The 19,528-nt window shown below is 32.8% G+C and overlaps 1 protein-coding gene across 2 annotated transcripts in view; it reads right to left on the reverse strand.

Annotated features, from left to right (window-relative positions):
• The window catches only part of LOC144846783 (epidermal growth factor receptor-like), a 95,026-nt gene that overhangs the window by 6,369 nt on the left and 69,129 nt on the right, over positions 1-19,528 (reverse strand). Inside the window, exons 10-28 of one of the 2 annotated variants that reach the window (XM_078703573.1) lie at positions 18,691-18,893; positions 13,350-13,482; positions 13,004-13,073; positions 12,196-12,320; positions 11,357-11,438; positions 10,598-10,699; positions 9,503-9,748; positions 8,469-8,764; positions 8,153-8,300; positions 6,641-6,676; positions 6,087-6,200; positions 5,450-5,548; positions 4,667-4,852; positions 4,232-4,387; positions 3,551-3,626; positions 2,864-3,010; positions 2,621-2,718; positions 2,137-2,316; positions 1,555-1,738 (exon numbers count right to left, since the gene is read on the reverse strand). In XM_078703573.1, the coding sequence (XP_078559699.1) occupies positions 1,555-1,738; positions 2,137-2,316; positions 2,621-2,718; positions 2,864-3,010; positions 3,551-3,626; positions 4,232-4,387; positions 4,667-4,852; positions 5,450-5,548; positions 6,087-6,200; positions 6,641-6,676; positions 8,153-8,300; positions 8,469-8,764; positions 9,503-9,748; positions 10,598-10,699; positions 11,357-11,438; positions 12,196-12,320; positions 13,004-13,073; positions 13,350-13,482; positions 18,691-18,893 (2,681 nt within the window). Of the gene's footprint in view, positions 1-1,554; positions 1,739-2,136; positions 2,317-2,620; positions 2,719-2,863; positions 3,011-3,550; positions 3,627-4,231; positions 4,388-4,666; positions 4,853-5,449; positions 5,549-6,086; positions 6,201-6,640; positions 6,677-8,152; positions 8,301-8,468; positions 8,765-9,502; positions 9,749-10,597; positions 10,700-11,356; positions 11,439-12,195; positions 12,321-13,003; positions 13,074-13,349; positions 13,483-18,397; positions 18,613-18,690; positions 18,894-19,528 lie in introns of both variants that reach the window. The other variant, XM_078703572.1, reaches the window with a different exon arrangement.

A 19,528-nucleotide genomic window follows, 5' to 3' on the forward strand; every position in this document is an offset into this window, starting at 1 on the left:
ACTAGACTATTAGCTTATTTATTATACTTTCGCTGTTCATATCTAGTCTGAAACAAGCAAAGCTTCAGCAAAAAAAGGGGGTGCACCCTTGACCACAGCCACCCCACCTACAGTACATCCCTCCAGACAGCCTAGATGTCAGTTAATGTTGAATGAGTAAATGAACTGCTTATCTTGTATTGTCTATTTTAATGATTAACTTTAGAATAGTACATAAAACTTGTATTTTATGCAATTTGCTTGATTGTTTGTTAAAGTTTATGGTACACATGAAGTGGAGTGACCTTTTAATATGATGCCCCTCAATAGTGTTGTCCCTAGAATAGGTTATTCCACATGAGAGGGTATTTGATCCACAAGAGGGGTTATACTGTAATTGTATAAACAAGAAGTAATTTTTAAAAAAAGAGAAAAGCAGAGCTTGGTTTACAGAATACTTATTTAGAAAAGTACAACTAATTAAGTTCCTAACACTATATAATATAGTAAGTCTACCCCATTTTAATGTTACATGCATTATGATAATAAATGACCACATATTGAAAAGACCATACACAAGTTATTACAACTAAATAAGTCAACAGACAAAATATGTAGTACATTAAAAAGCAAAAACAACATTAAACAAATTTCCGGCTGTATTTGATTCTTATAGCTCTGGGTTGAATTCTGGCATTTTTTTTTGCTTAATCCGAAAGTTACGATCTTCCATTTGCTTGGCCTTCATGATCGGCGATCGAAAGTGGGAGAATCACAGAAGGAAAACTAAAATATCAATCCTTGCGCAATGCATGCTGGTATTTATAGCGGGCCGCTTAAATATTAGAATCAACTTATATTTCACATTTTGACTGTATAAAGGCGAAAAAAATGATTGCGATTTGAAATTTTTTATAAAATGCAGTTTGTGACCTTAAATTAGATGGAAAAAACATAGGGGACATGTCTTTAAAATCGTATAAATGCAATCCCTATTTGATTAAAATAATTTGAGTTGAGCTTTAGAAAAGAATCTTTGGCACAGGTAAATATGTTATATCTGAAATGTCTCTGCTACAACCCCATTCAAGCATGGTTGAAGCCCACCTCCATATATGAGTACTTTTCATGCTAAATGATATCTGCTGTAATATACAAAAAAAGGGTAATTCCCCCCATAGACATTTCTAAAAAATTAACCAGTTAGTACAGTATCTATAGGTACATACAATTATTTTTAATTTAACATGTCCTAATATACAATTAACAAACCACATGCCCAAAATACTGCACACAAGAAAAATAATGTAAATCAGAAATTGACTAAATTGTGTTTTCTATATTTTAAGTGGGAGGTTTAATAATATCTATAATTAAAAAATTATTTGAATGGTAGGAAATAATTGGAAAAAGAATTTTTTAAAGAGAATAGTTTGTTACAGGAATTTAACATTACGATTTGGGATGGATAGGTCAATAAACAACTGATTAGCATTATTTCATTTGTCTTGCATGTAGCTTTTATCCAAGTTAATAAAGCAAGCATTTTTAAGCAGCTATTATTGTACAACTTACTTCTTGCATTGCTTCTCTGACTAACATTACTTCTCTGTCTCTGTAAATGACTCGCTACTGTTGGATCTTGGGAATATCTGCCAAGGCTGGCAGTGGAAGTGCGTGGGAAGCCCTTGTGTTTGTAGCTAACAGCCGATGAAGGTGGGCTGGAGAAAGTTACTGCATCATTTAAATAGTCCCGATTCTAAAAAAATAATTATTGAGAAAAAGTATACTTTTATCTGGCAACAATAACAAGAATATGATGATTAATAAACCATTTTTTCTCCAAAAACAATAATGAATGTCATGATACAAAGTAGCCATTTCTTGTAAAATGCTTTTAGATAACTAACACAAACTTTGATTAATTTATTATTTCTCGAAAGATGTACTAGGTTCTTTAAAGTGCACAGAGCTAGATGTGTACACTGGACCTATGGTTTTATGGTCCTTATCCGAGAAGACTCATTCTACCACCAGAATAATGGAGCGAGTGAGCCTTGAACACTTGCCATGCTACGGTTCCACTGTCTTAACCGCTCGACCACTCACTCATTTTCTCCATCACCTCCCTGACCTGCTGACACTCATATAACTTACTTCATCAAAAACATCTTCCACCTCAGGGAATCGATACGCAGGATCAGTGGTACAAACACTAGGTTGTAGGTAATCATCAGCATCCATGAACAAGTCGGGATCTGCTTCACCTCCGTCGATTAAAAGACTCTTGTAAAAATCATCCTTGTTTGTCATTGGAAGAGTTTGGTGGCCATCATTCTAAACATTGATGTGATGAATATAAATGAGTTTATTATTATAAACATTATTAACATGAGATACTTAATATGTATAGGTCCGACTAAAACAATTTGATTTTCAGCTAGGCTTGATTTAAAACACAAAAACAACTATTATACTGTAGCTATATTCTTGTAGGATCATGTGCTTATGACCAATATCATTATTGTACAGTATGTCAAAGTTGATCCTATACTCAAATATTGTTAACATATAATTTAATGCTACTACTTAATAATATCTAAAAATAAAGTGGGTGGATGGAAACTCTGTTCCTACTCACCTGTACAACAAGATAACGTGATGGATCTTTTGCCATTCTGTCTAATTCATCTGAAAGTTGTTTAAATTGTGGTCTGCTCTCAGGATCCAAAAGCCAACCTAGAAAACAAACAATAATATTATTTATTATTAATGTAATTGTTGCCAGAAAAAGACATTAGGATTATGAATTTGTCAGATCCAATAGCATGACTGTATCTGAGTAAAACTTATAAACTTCAATCTTTAAGATCATATAACTTACATTTTACCATGAGCATATAGATATCTATTGTACAAATTGGTGGCTGAGGTAACCTTTCACCTCTTTCCAAGATCCCTGGCATGTCACGTGCCCTCACATGCTCATATGGCTTCTGACCAAATGTCATTAATTCCCAAAGTGTGACACCTAAACAAAATTAATTAAAAACATCTTTTTATTCTGTGAATGGTTCATCATTATCAACATTTTAAATTATTATATATAATAAAATAAGCAAAATTATAAAGAACCTGTGTAAGACTAGCATAGAGTTTTACATTGAACTATAATAATACTGAGAAGAATACTTAAGAAGATAAGGAAAACCTTATGATAACGCAATACAAGATTTCAAGATGCCCAACATAATGAAAGTGTGCAGGGGCAGATCCAAGGGGGGCCCAGCCGGCCCGGGCTTGCCCTAAATCTTGCATAGATAGGACATCAATTAAGCTTAGCTTATTTCAAAATCCTGGATCTGCCACTGGTGTATACCAACTTTTAGTAATGAGGATCATTTTAACGATCACTTAAAAATGACTCAGTCATGTACCAGCCAGAGTATAACTTTCCACCATTAAACACTGTAGGTAATAATTGGTCTTCTGCAATAAGACCTCTGAACTACATTTATATCTTTGGAAATTGTATACGTTTTTAAATGTATTAATATCATGATTAACTAACCAAAGCTCCAAACATCACTTTTGTGAGTGAACTTTCTTGTCATGATGCATTCGAGTGCTAACCATTTAATTGGCATCTAGAAAAAAAACAAATTATACGTAACTATACTATTTTTTTTAAAAATTATTTTTGCAAATTGATATTATTCACAAATAAACACCACACACTTTAAAAGTAGCGCACGACTGCATGATTTTTAATTAGCTTTTTAATCAAATGTTGGAAAATAAATCATAAAATTGAAAACAAATATATACTCCCAAGCTTCCTTGTGTATAACGTGCATGACAAACCAATGCAAAGGTGGCTGAAAATTATACAATATCCATTGAAATTGGACAATATCCCTGATTCCAAAACCAGAATTTACTTAAGGTCTAACATTATTCAAATATATCTAAAATTAATTTTGGAAACTGGAATTTTTTTCGGCTAGCCAAGGAAGTGGAAAAAACAGACATTTTGGGCTAGCCCAAGGAAGTGGAAAAAACATACATTTTGGGCTAGCCCACGGAAGTGGAAAAAACATACATTTTGGGCTAGCCCAAGGAAGTGGAAAAAATACATTTTGGGCTAGCCCAAGGAAGTGGAAAAATACATTTTGGGCTAGCCCAAGGAAGTGGAAAAAATACATTTTGGGCTAGACCAAGGAAGTCCTATTTACAAAGTAGAACTTCTAACCTTTCCACCGTCAGATTTATACTCATGTTCTTCTATCTCAAGAAACTTTGCAAGACCAAAATCGGTGATCTTGACTTGGTTTGGTGACAACACAAGAACATTCCTGGCTGCTAAATCTCTGTGTATAATATGCTTATCTTCAAGGTACACCATTCCCTATGAGAACAACAAATATTTGAAGTAGTCTTTACAAATGTAAATTAAATTCTAATTAAATAGAATGATAAAGATGTATTAATAAATAAGATTTAAAAAAAAGACTTTGAGTATGCCATTTTGTGGTTTTTTTTATAAATCTTTTATAAACAAATTAATGCTTTCACTTATAAATAGACAAACAAACAGTTAAATTCAACCAAAAACGCACTGAATTCCAGTCAGTTAAATTACAATTTTACCATTTTACATCTATACATGTTACACATTATACCTTACCTGTGCAATTTGATGAGACCACAACAATAAATGTTGTGAGCTGATACGACCTTTGTGTTCTCTCGTAAATTCCAAAAGTGCCCCCATCGGCATAAGTTGAGTGATTAACATCATTTCTTGTCCGCAGTTGACGCCGAGTAACCGCAAAACACACGGATGATCCACTGAAGCCATTACATAAGCTTCCTAATATGTATAATTGATACAAAATGAATACAACAACTTTAACGTGGAAGAAAACAATAAGAGATGTATAAATCTAAAATTGTTGGTTGTAATTATTATTATTATTATTATTATTATTATTATTATTATTATTATTATTTATTCTTTATACTTGGTAGCCTCTTCAGTCTAAGACTGTTCTCCCAGAGGGCCCAGTGTATATGACGAGTTTGTGACAGTGGCTGTTGTGTGTGAACTAGTACACCGGGGTAACCCCCTACTCGTCTTGAAAGATGTACTAGGTTCTTTAAAGTGCACATGAGCCAGATATCTACACTGGACCTACGGTTTATAGTCCTTATCCGAGAAGACTTGTTCTACTACCAGAACCATGGAGCGAGTGAGCCTCGAACCCTTGCCGATGTTATGGCTACGTAATTACGGTTCCACTGTCTTAACCGCTCAGCCACTCACTTGCTCGTTATCAAGACTGATATTGCATATACATGCAAACACGTCATTAATAAGTCTTATTGAGAAACTCGCAATCTAGCTTCTCATTGTCAAGAGAAATGGCTGACAAAAGCCAAGTGTAGAATTTAATAAAATTATACATACCGCTAATAATTCCTGTGTTGCTTTTGCTGTGATGCCCTCCTGGAGAACCTTGATAGCTATCGGTATTCGTACCTTTTCACCTTCTGGTGTCCAAACTCCCTATGAATGAAAATAAATTAAATACTAGTTTTTTTGACAATATAAAATTGATGTTAGCTTGGATGCACCGCAAGGATGTACGCACACTGTATTATCGTTGTATCGTTTCATTCTAGTGTGAACTCAGGTAATAGTAGACTATCCTCCTTTGGGACACCCCTATTTAGGGGACACTTTCCTTTAATTAAGGGAAATATATACTTCCCAAAAGTGTCTCCTTAAGCTGATTTTCCACCAGGCGAATTTGTTTGCACTAATCCAACGTTTTGCAGAGAAAACAAATCACCTTTCACCATGTGATTCTCATGTTCATCGCGTGTCTGCTGAGTTTTCGATTTGCATGAGTGCTCATGAACGCATCATAGCTCATTTTCCTGAGCTCTGATTGGTTTCACAATTTTTCAGTTCGCAAAAAGTAGTAGCAATTCGAAACTACCAATTTCACTGCAGCGAAAACACTCATGGAATTAGGATTTATCGCAGAGAGAGATTTGGAAGATAAAAAACATGAATGTATAGTAAATAAATATATTCATACCTTGTAGACAGTACCAAAAGCACCGCTTCCTAGCTTTGACATCTTTTTCATTTCATTCTCTTTAATCAATCGCAACTGTGCTTGATTTGGCGCTACACCACTTGGAGTCAAAGGCTAAAGTTGAAATAATATTGAAATTGTACTTAAATATTATGATATAAACATATTTTAGTTTCAACCTTATGACAATTTTATTTAACAACAAGTAAGGATAAAGAGTGGGACATACTTCATTACATCAATAGGGTGTCATGGTTATCATAAACAAAATAATGTCGTTAGTACGTATGTGTACAAGGATTAAAACTCATGTGAATACCAATAAACAAAATATTATTATTATTATATGTATTATTTATTGAGAACAAAATTACAAATTGTGCATGGCTGTATCATAGATTTACTGAAGTTAATAAAATTGGTAACAAATCATGCACATAGAAAAAAAAACATTTAAATTTGTTCTCACATCATCCTCTTTTCCTTTCGCACAATCAAAATACTGATAAAACAACACAAATGAATTACCATGGTAACATGAAACATGCACTTACCTCAGTTTCATCCGGATGTTCCAATTGTTTTATGGCCTATTATAAAAATTAAAGCATGCAAAAAAGATAACATTTATTCATTTACATGCACTATTTAAAAAGTACAAGCATTAATAATTTGTTGTCATTGTAAACCCATCCACTAAATGAGTCTAATATTTTGATACCAACCACTATTTTTTGTGTTCAAGGTATATTAACACAAGGTACAATAAACAATATTGCAGTATTCCTTCAATTTCATTTTTCTATTTTATAAAGAACTACATATTAAATAATAAAATGCATTTATATGATCACTTTGGATAAAATATAATGTTCTTTACATATAATAAGCTTTCTTGTAATAAATCAAATTTAGTGAACGTTGCATTTATTAAACCCTGATTATTAAATTAAAACTATAGAAAAGTTTACCACTAATCATATCATATGTTTTCATAAGTGAAATTTCAATTCAATTAACTACCAAAATTGTGTACCCAAATACAGAATTTATGTAAATGTTTCCAACAAACGATTGGAAAATATAAATTTTAGCAAGACGATTGTAACAATGAAATTTAAAAATACATACATTTTACCATGCTTTAACAAATACATGCCACATGATATATACAGTATACATGTATAAAATATGTCAATGTAATAATGAAAAGAATGGAAGGTAATGCTTGGCAGAAATGATAATGAAATAGTGATGCTGATGATTATGTTAAAGATGTTGATAACATGATAATAATGATGATAATGATGATGATGTTATAGGTAATGTTGATAAAATGAAAATAATGATGATGATGTAAAAGGTAATGTTGATAAAATGATAATAATGATGATGATGTTGAAGGTCATATTGATAAATGATAATAATGATGATGTTAACGGTAATGTTGATAAAATGATAATAATGATGTTAAAGGTAATGTAGATAAAATGATAATAATGATGATGATGTTAAAGGTAATGTTAATAACATGATATTCATAATGTTGATGATATGATGATGATGATAATGATGGTGATGATGATGTTAAAGGTAATGTTGATAACATGATGATGGTGGTGATGGTAATGATGATAATGATGTTAAATGTAATGTTGATAACATAATGGTGAGGATGATGATGATAAATGATAATGATGATGATGATGTTAAAGGTAATGTTGATAACATGATAATCATAATGATGATGATGATGTTAAAGGTAATGTTGATAAAATGATAATAATGATAATGACGATGATGATAATGGTGAGGATCATGATGATGATGCTGATGATGATGATAACGATAACAATGATGATGAAGATACTGATTAGGAATATGACATATGGAGGTAACACTGGTAATGGTAGTGACCATCAAAAAATACTTTACATCCACAAACCAAGTACAGTACTATATGTATATTATAATCATACACAACATTCACTCCATTATAAATGTAGAGTAGAGTAAAATCACAGAAGTCAAACGGAAAATATATTATGTAATAGTTGTATACTTACAAGGGTAGTGGTAAGTTCTAGTAAGTTATCCTTGTACTTGCGTTTATACACGGAGTAAATAATTACAATTAAAATCAGCAATATGATTATAAAAACACCACTGAGTCCAGCTATCATTGAGGTTGACAAGCCAGATCTAGAAATAAGACTGAATCAAGTAAGAAATTGAAAAAAAAAAAAAAAAGAAATTGAAGGCAAAATATTAAAACCCAGTAAATTTAATTCAATATCATATGAATCTCAAATAAATATAATGGCTAAAAAAGTTGTATTTCTACTAATAATTGTCTGATTAATTTTAGTATCCAAAACTCACTTTGGTTGATTGGTGCTTTGCCCTGTAATTGGCATTGACACAGTTTTGCAAACATTATCTTCGTCCATATCAGTTCCACTGGGACAAGCCGTCCTACACTCTCCATTATGAATCACATTTTTACATTGCACACAATCCTTTCGCTGATCACCGACGCATCCTGCAAAACACTCTTCATGGCAAGGTCGACAAAAGTTCTTTTCATTTGCAAACGTGTTTTCTGAGCAGTTGGATATGCAATGATACGGCCTATCTTGATATGGGTAGTCCACGGGGCATTCTGTTGCACATAGAAACTGAAAAGAAATATTTTAAATGCTCAATAAAATATGATATATTGATTTAATACAAAGGAATGACACTGGTTCCCAAGACGACAGGAAAAAGGCCACGCCGGATAGGGCGCAATATTTGTACTAGTTCAAAAGGGGAACTGTTCGTGACAAGGTTTTGCGATAACATAGGCGACTAGTTTTCATTGATTCAAAGGTAGGATCCATTTAGCGACGGGCTTAGCATTCAGTATAGCTAAAATCCCTTCTAAAATTGTGCGATAAATTGTGACATTTTGACAGTGGACGGGCAAGAGACTATTAATTTAACCACCAAAATATACCCCCCCCCCCCCCCCCCCCGGGCACTGGTTGCATGTATTTTATGATGCCCAACAGCTACCTGTTCTACTAGATATTTTCATTGTCACTTTTAGAAGAATATATCGCCTCCAAACACATGAAGAGAGACCTTCAATCTTGTTGATTTCGAAATATCAATTAATCGTACTAAAACCTTATTATTTAAACAATATATAAACTTACATCATCCAACCATAGCATAGAGAAATACCGACTAATGATAATAAGGTTATCCTTGTAAATATGTTGAATACATAGTATCTGTATCCCCAGTTTTATGTGAAATTAATGAGGGGCTATATATGTTATTATACACTACAGCCACCTCCTATTCAGAGGGACACTTTTTTGGTTTCTGAAAAGGGGTTCTACTGTACTAATTACATAATACAAATATACCTTTCCATCGCCAGTATCTATCTTGTACTTGCTGCAGTCAGTTTTGCATTCAGATGCAGATGGTCCATTGCAGCCTCCTTTACAATGTGTATGACATTGATGACATTCAAAGGCCTCATCATAATATTCATCGGGTTTACATGTGGGAACACATTGGTCATCACGTCTGAAGTTCTTGCAAACATCACAGTTATAGCTGCCTTTCCCAGTGCAGTTGCGGCACTCTGGGTGACATTCTTGGCAAACCTAATACAAAAATGATACCTTTCATTATTGCTGTCTGTCACTTTAATAACATTAGATTCAATAGAAAATCAATAGAAAAGTATTCTTCAAAGGAATACATTGTTTGCACTGACGTTACATTTTTCCCATAGTACTTAGCAAGCCGCCATCTTGGTGAGGAAACATTGGCTTCGTGATGGTCTTTTATGTTGTGTAATATAGATGTTGTTTTTTAAACAAATTATTTTTATTATTATTAATATTATTATTGCTTCTTTATAAACTTGCTTGATTGATAAATCTAAAGCCTAGGCCACAACATTTTGTTGTTGTTTTGTTTCAGTCTGCCGGTGAACAGTGTGGTCTATTTCCGATCTATCATCTAGCCTAGCATAGGAGGCCTATGTACATACCAGGATAGGCCATATTCTACAGGATTTTAAACCAAAACTACAAATTAAATTTTCATGTGTGTGCTATCACGTTCCTTTAAAGATATTGTCAGTGTATTTTTGTCTTGCATTTCATGTTTAATTCTTGCCAATACAGTACTTTCCGGCACCTCCTATACATCGCAATTTGATGTTTCATTTAGCATACCATTTACCAAAATGTAGCTGCACCCAGTGGCGTAACGGCTATGAACCCAGAGGAAACAACCAGCTTTAAAATAAGTTGAAAAAGGCTGAAAACGTTCAAGGCCTCCAGTGTTGCAGGGGCACTTAGGGTTCAGACCATGGGCCTCAGGCCTCTGCATTACCGCACTGGCTGCACCACCCCACTCCATTTGATCCATCCACAATAGCCTAGCCATATGTTTATTATACAATTGTGCTTAGATCAGAAAGTTAATTTGTAGTGATTAATTACCTGAGTAACTGTATCAGAGTTCTTAAGTGACCTTCTTTCATAATAAAAGCCTTCATCACAAGTTGTATTGATACCAAAAGCACCACCAGGTAAGCACTCAATCTAAAAGCATAATAATAATATTAAATTGTCAAATTATTTTCTTAACAAACATGCTATAGAAAAATATCAGGATAACGCTCAACAATGAATTAATTTTGAAAAAAAAAAAATATCCGATTAGAAACTAGAAATTACAGGATAAGTGCTATTTAGAAAATATATAACAGATTTTGAATTCAGTGACCAAAAACAATTTAAATGTTAATCAAATATCATGAAGGAGGATTGAAAATTGACAATTTCTCTTTTTTAAACTAGGTCTATACAATCGTACAATGTACGAAAGCACAAATTCCAAGCAATGAAATTTGTAATGTACAGTTTTATTGTATATTGTTTTATTTTGTTGTATATTATTGTACTATTCGTTTACTGTACAATGGGGTGAGTGCAAAATCTTTTTGCTTTAGTCTATTCTCACTCCTGTTGACAAAATAAATATTATTACAATAGAAGTCCTCATTTGGAGCACTATTCAAGGGATACCTTTATTAAGGGGATTTCTCATGAAATAAACAAGGGGCAATATAGTATGTTTTAACATTACGGCCAACAAATATTCAGGGACGCTCCTATTACGGGAACACTTTGTTGGTTCCTAAGGTGTCCCCTTAATAGGGGTTCTACTGTATTTTAACAAATCCTTTATTTACTTACCAATTTTTGTCTTTGTTGTACCTTAACCTTTGCACAGGCATGGCAGCCATTTTCACCAATAGTGTTTGAAGGCCCACTACAACTGTTAAGAAAATTATTATTCATATTCATAATATCCACTCGATCCTCTGTACTCATAATCTTAATAATAATCATCTGTAATCTCTACATATGGCATTATCCTTAGGCAAGATACTTTACTTATGATTGCCTCTCTCCACCCAGGTGTATAAATGGGAACCCGGTTAGATCAAGACACAACTTGGCGCTGATTACTAGCTCCATACGTGTTTGATCCAAAAAAAATGACTGGGGTAATAATCGTCAGCTCTTAGAGGTTTCACAGCATTAAGCGCTATATAAATCCAGGATATTATTATTAGTATATGTCCAGTATATGCAACGCCTGTATTACATTATCACATGTGATATATATTATATGTATCATTATAACCAAATTACACTTATATACTTATACGGCTTTACCACGTTGAAACACCGTTCTCGTCAGATCACCGAAGTTAAGCAACATTGGGCCTAGTTAGAGCTTAGATGGGAGACAATCTGGGAATATCGGGTGCTGTATATGGAGCTGGTGTCCCGTTAGGCATCTGAAATCAGCAATGCTGACTCTTATGGCATCTGGTATCTGCCTCAGACGTTTTGGCGTATGCCTTTCCTCTAGTCAACGTGGGCACAGGACGAAAGAAGCCCTTGATCAATGTTAGGACCAATCAAGGTGCTTTAAACAGTCCTGGCTTTGTTTGTATCAAACCTGTTAGTGGCGGTAATTATCGCTGTTGGTTTCGATTGAATAAAATAAAATAAAAAAAACTTACCCTTCAATACAAAGATCATGGCAAGGTTCACAAGTATATGATTTATTATACTTCACTTTAGGACATTCTGGCACACAAAATGGTCCATCTTGGAAATTCTTACATTCATCACATTCTTCATTACCCTGTTACGAAAGACCACAAATGTATATTAAAGATGTATTGTCTCCAAAAAACATGAAAAATGAAGATTAATAAATCAGATTTTGAATAGGCAATTTTGTAGTTTCAATAAAGTCAATCACTTCCACAGAAAAAAAACTGAAACAAATGTTTTTACTTATAAAAAGACAAAACAAACTGTTAAAATCAACCAAAATCCCATTGGCTGGTAATTTGATTATTTTTTGCTTTAAATTACATTTTTTCAGGTAAATAATGTTTTTTCGATCCAATTTTTGGTCAAAGTGATTTAACTATTATGGAACATCAAAATGGCATATTTAACAACATAATTTGGAAAAATTACTTTTTCAGGGGGAAACTTTATGAATCGTTATAGAATTGCTGAGACTCAAAGGAAACACAAGTTATTATTAAATAAAATTAATTTTGTTTAAATACATGGATGCACTGGGGTCAAATGCTCCCCCTTTGACAGCTAAAATAACATTAACTACATTTTGATATCTGTTTTGGACAGGCTATTAATATTATTACTGTATGTTAGCACTTCCCCGGATCCTAGATCCACCCCTTAAATAGCAACAAATTCAATCTTTAGTCTTCTATTTTTATTTTATTATTTATCTTCTTCTGTTTTTATTATAGTATTAAAAATTACTTGAACAATTGGTTTTTAACTTACCGGCCCTGAACATCCACCAACGCATTCTTCGTGGCAATATTTACATGTATCGTTTCCTGCGTAGTATTCCCTATAAATACAACAAATGAATCAACTTTAACTTCCTTTAAAGTTAAGGAACACTTTTTTAATTACTAAATTACACGATGATGCAGAAATTCAAATGATTCTTAACTTGTATGCTATCTTAAAGTCTTAATGGCTTTATGTCAAACTATAAATATGATTTTGACTGGGATAAACAAGAGGAAAAACAATAAATGCACTTTAGATAAGTTCTTCAAAGTGCAAGAAAAAAAACAATTAGTAATAGTAACATATTATTTTTAGGTTATCAGAAACTCACCCATTTTTATAATCACAGTCCTCGACACATTTATTACCAATCTTTCTATTCTCACATTCCACACACTGTTCTGGACCAGGACCCCAACAACCTATCTGCTTGCATTGAGCATCGCATACACGTCCCTCATTTTCTAATTCAATTAATCAAACATAGTATCAAACTTCAAAACAAATACAAATATACAAACAAATATTTCTATTCATATGAATTTCTAATTCTACAACAAATAATGTAAACATAATTTATGAATTTTATATAATATATATATATGTATTATAATAATGTAATATGTGTGTATGTGCATACACTACAATATAAAAATACAATGGTAAATGTTCCAAGTAACATATCTATGTGAAGTACATCTGATACTATAATGTAAATTAAATTACTATATCAATATATTTAATGTAAGTCTACTGCTGCAGGAAATGACAATTTGTAATTAACTGCTGCTGACATAATATCAATTCAATGTAATGATTTTTGTTTTTATTATTTTTTTATCTAGACCTTGTGGAAGAGCGTTTTTTAATCAAGCTTGTTTTATTTCTACTTTGATATTATCGAGTTTTAAAACGTATAAAATACCAACATATAAATTCATTCAAGTCATCTTTAATCAAATTTTCGCGCTGTGGCTCTAGCCAGCTATGTTCCAGGAGGACATATTCATTATTAAGCTGTTTCATAGCGGTAGCTAGTATCTAAGTTTTGCGAATTTGTAAACTTGACTATAGTTTATAGGTCCCAGCTGCTGGACCCAAAAAAACGTCTGGGAAAAGAGAGTCTATGAGAGCTCAGGGTTGAACGATTTGGGATTCTCGCCCTTTGACGCGAATCAACAGACTTTGGAAGAATGTTATCACTTGTTTTCAGTTCAGTTGCATGCCTACAGTACAGGTTGAGGTCACACACAAACAGGCTACAGCACATTGTAGTTCAAAATTGACCATTTTTAAATGCCATTTTTGAATTAGTACATTAATATTTGTTGGCAAATAATACATTGTTGGAAAGGTACACATGTCTTCTTTCAAATGCTGTGTATACAATGATTTGTATGTATTTTTGCGATTAAAGGACATCTTTTTAATAATTAATCATAAATTAATAAAAAGAACAATGATTAATGTTAAAATGTCGAGCGGCGTTTTTTGTAAGAAATATTTCTTGTTTAATTTACATTAACCGTATTAGCAGCATAAATGCTTTATGGGAGAAATTGAATTTATCAAAATTATATACATTTTTAAACTTTAATATTATAGCCCAAAAATCAGGAAAGTTATTCAGATTCAGATGTAATTCACATAGTTGTCAAAAAATATCTATATTGATAATAATAAGGAGCTTTAGATTTGTAATGACCGAAGGAGCTTGGTTCCCACAAAGACACAATGCAAGGATGTAAGCGGCAACACGAGTGAATTAATCAATCAAAGAGATGGATTATTCAAACTGTCGCTTGTGATTGGTCAATTCACTGACGTTGTGGCTTACGTCCTTGCGTTGCATCCTAGTGCGAATCTAGTTTTACAAGTTAATTCATTGTGCTCAAGGAAGTGCATCCTCACAATTCCTTGACACTAGTTTGGTGGTTTCTAGGTTCAAACAATGACCAACGAAACCTCAATAGTTACGTAGATCATAGGTCATCGCAAATCAAAAGCTCCATATTATTCAATGATGACATCATGTCATATACATAAATCATATCCATACACTTTGGTGGGTTTTTTTTAAAATCACTTCAAATGCCAACCTTCACCAAAACCTCATAAACCCAGGGAAAAGTGAGAATATTATCTCACTCTTCTCAGATCAACCTCAATGTTACAATTATACACAAATAGATAGCCTAAATATTATTTTCTTTTTGTTTAAAAGCTCATATTTTGAGAAAAAAAGTGATAAAACCATCATTATCCATGTATTTTTATTAAAAGAATCGCTTTAATTTGTTTTTCCAAAATCATATTCTTCTATTTGTGTATAATATCACATTTTTTTTTTCAAAGGTTGAATTTCACTTTATATAATAAATTGGTGTACATAAGAAGCATGGCTTGCAAACTACTGTGGTAGTGTTCATATCTTTAAAAGCTCCAAATTTTGATTGAAAGAGGCTACAGAATTATTTAATACATTAATATTGTAATGCAAATAGCAGTTTATCAAAACTAGTAAATGTTGTTAGTAAATTCAGCAAATAAGTAAAAAAAAAAATCTGTGTTTTCATTTAAATGGTTTTGGAATTTACAATACTATTATTCATATTCAAATTTAATAATAGTTTTAGTCCTTTTATCTGTAGCCTCTTTTAATTCAATGTAAAAAGCCTTGAAGCCAAAGCTGTTAATAAAACTTCAAATGTATCAAAGCCCTTGTTAACATAGCTGCCAGGAACCAGTCATTCCCCACCCCGATACCTAGGGGTTATTTCTACCTCCTATATACCCTCAGTCAATAGCTAAAGATAATTCCCTTCCTCCAGTCAATAGCTAGGGGTTATTCCTACCTCCAGTCAATAGCTAGGGATCAACTCCACCCTCAGTCAATAGCTAGAGATAATTCCCTTCGCTCAGTCAATAGCTAGAGATAATTCCCACTCTAAGTCAATAGCTAGGGATAAACTCCACCCCCCAGTCAATAGCTATGGGTTATTCCCACTCTCAGTCATAGCTAGAGATAATTCCCTTCACCCAGTCAATAGCTAGAGATAATTCCCTGTCTCCAGTCAATAGCTAGGGGTTATTCCCACCTTCAGTCAATAGCTAGGGATCATCTCCACCCTCAGTCAATAGCTAGAGATAATTCCCTTCGCCCAGTCAATAGCTAGGGGTTATTCCCACCTTCAGTCAATAGCTAGGGATCAACTCCACCCTCAGTCAATAGCTAGAGATAATTCCCTTCGCCCAGTCAATAGCTAGAGATAATTCCCTTCGCCCAGTCAATAGCTAGAGATAATTCCCTGTCTCCAGTCAATAGCTAGGGGTTATTCCCACCTTCAGTCAATAGCTAGGGATCAACTCCACCCTCAGTCAATAGCTAGAGATAATTCCCTTCGCCCAGTCAATAGCTAGAGATAATTCCCTTCGCCCAGTCAATAGCTAGAGATAATTCCCTTCGCCCAGTCAATAGCTAGAGATAATTCCCTGTCTCCAGTCAATAGCTAGGGGTTATTCCCACTCTCAGTCAATATCTAGGGATAAGTCTCTATCCCAAGTCAATAGTTATGTGGTGCTATGTTTGTTAATAATCCAAGTCTCTTCTCTTACATGTGTTTGTGTGCATATATCTCTGCAAATAAAACGCATAATTAAAATCTAAAAAAAATATTTGTTAGAAATAAAAAAGAAAATCATTTGTGCTGGTTAGTAAGCTTGGATGCCTGTTTGCAAAACAAAAATCAAAATTAATTAAATGACTTTCACCCAACATATTTCCACTTAGTGCACTCTGGTACCATTAGTTCACCTGTTCATCACAATAAAACTGCTCTTCAACTTTCAATTCCTAAAAGGTAACTAATAAAATAATGCGATCTGAAGAGGTATGACGACACTACTACTACACAACCATAGAACAAGTACTCTTCATTTAAACAAGATTTTACAATGATCAAAATGATGACGACTTCTACTACCAAAATAGCCAAAAGATATCCACACACTGTACATTTAAAATCTTCAATACCAGTTACTCCATCAAGGAAACTAAAAACAAATTCAAAGCTAAGTTGAACAAACACAGTACTTTAAAACAACTTGTTCAAACACTTAAAATCAGATGTATGACAGTGGAAGTGAATTTGAATTTGTTGAAAGACAAAAACTATCTCACATATGATATGAATTCATAACATATGACATCATGCAATCAATTAATGATTTGACCTAGAATACAACATTTTAACCACTGCTATGAATTTGAGATGAACTAAATACCAAAAACATTGTGATTAAACGAATGACTGACTGAAAAATAACAATTTAAATCCAAAGTATTGTTTCTATCGGTATTCATGTTGGGACATAAAGTTAGCCAAAAAAGCCAATCCTAACTCTTTTAAATGTATTCTTTGCTTGATTTTTATACATTGATTAAAATGATATTGTGTGATTATGTGAATATGTTGTCAGAAACATACTTTACTTCATTTTATACTTGTCATATTTTTGTTATGTCATCCACAGCTAAGTTTGCATGATATTTCAAAGGTTATGTTTACAGTTAAGTCATTATTTACTTTAGTGCTTTGTCAATTTCTCTAAGTTGACAAGCAAGACAAGTAAACTATTATTGTTTGAATTCAGTATTAAGAAACTAACAATATTAATTTGCTTTTGTTTTCTATTTTAAAATCTATAGTAAATGTCCTTTAAAGTTATATAGTAAACATCTCTTAATTAATTAATTTCAAATGTACTTATTATAACATTGGAATTGTAGCCTGCATAGTATATGTCTCTATTGGAACACAATTGAACTCACAATAATTTTGTGATTTTAGTTTTTATGTTGGTAGGAGGAAGTCTGTTAACTTTGTAGTAAATACATACTACACATTTGGTTTATAGCCTATAGCCTGATTTAGTTGCGTCTAAATGACCAAATAATTTCAATTTGTTTAAATCTATGCAAAAACTACAGTACTACATTTTTTTTAATGTAATAAAGAAAAATTCTGTATTACTAATACATCATGCAACCCTATGTATGGAAACTAACAATGAACAGATGAACATTACTGTTACTAAAGAATCTATTAGAACTGGATTTTGCCATCACTGTAATCACTAGCAAAACATAAAGCATGGATGTAATAAACTGCAGAATATTGTAAAATTTTTACTAGACTTTGGAAAAATGTCAACGAAAAAGACAAAAACTAAATCATTCTTAAACTATCAGGTGAGAGCTGTGCATGGGTGATGATGGTGGTGATAAAAATGTTACGAAGCGTAGTTACGATGCTTTAATAACCCACAGGTTAACGTGATAAACACATTTCTGGATAAGCTAGTAAATAATATACTCACTACAGTTGCCACTACAGTTATAAGATTCTCTAGTATAAAACCTTTGTTCAATTGTATTTTGTTCAAATTTATCCCACAGTATTTCACTTTCTCCAATATAACACATATTTGGATTGTTTATAAACAATACATTTCCTTTCAGAATTTTTTCAAGCGATGTCAGTCCAACTGATTCTAAATTGGTACCCATAATTGACAAGGATGCTTCATGAACACTAGAATTAAAAAGAACAATAACATTATTGAAACAGTATAAATAATGATAAAACAATTGTTTCATTTGAAATACTTACTGCATGTTTCAGCACGTTTGACAATTTTTACTTTCTGTTCATTTGCATTAGTTAATTTGCTTGTCCACATAATGTCGTTGTTAACATAACAAAGTTGTTCATTGTCTCTAATACGTATATTTCCGGATGATATGTCTTCCAGGGAGGTCAGACCCAGATATTGTAAGCTAGTCTGCTGAATATGTAGTGTATCTGAGGTAGAACTAAAATGTAAAACACATATCCATGTTAGCAAAAGGAGTGCGTGCTGTGCCCCGTATCACTTATAGGCCCGTGTATAATATGAAATAAAATTTTGTATTAGAAAATAAACAAAATATGGTTAGTTAAGAAGCTGCTTTTTGCGTTGAAATTAAAACAAATAGAAATATTTCTAAACATGAAATAGTGATTTCAATTTTATTTAGGCTTGTTGTTTGGGATTTTGTCTTTTGGCAGTATCTGGGTATACCTCCACCAAATATTTTTAGCCATTAGTCCATTTTACATTGGACATAAGCATTCTTAGTGCGATTTTGTGCATTTAAATAGTGTATGTATTATATAACAGGTTTTAAATTTAAGTTAACTATTGCATTAAAACTTGAAAAAAAAGTGTATTAGCAATGTCTAGCAAAAACTACTCCCAGATTATATTAGCCAACCTTTGTGCTGTGACTTAGTGATATTAAAGCGTGGGCCTAATATCCAACTCCCGTTTATTTAAAATGAAGATCTAGTCAATGGTGGATTGACATTTTTAAACTAGCTTGGTCCTTACCGAGTAAAACTATGCAGCTAGGAAAAATTGACCACAAGAGGGAATTGCAAAAAGCGTTGGGACTTTTGTTGGTGAAGC

The sequence above is a fragment of the Antedon bifida genome, chromosome 1 (assembly GCF_963402885.1).
Source record: "Antedon bifida chromosome 1, ecAntBifi1.1, whole genome shotgun sequence".
Taxonomy (NCBI): domain Eukaryota; kingdom Metazoa; phylum Echinodermata; class Crinoidea; order Comatulida; family Antedonidae; genus Antedon; species Antedon bifida.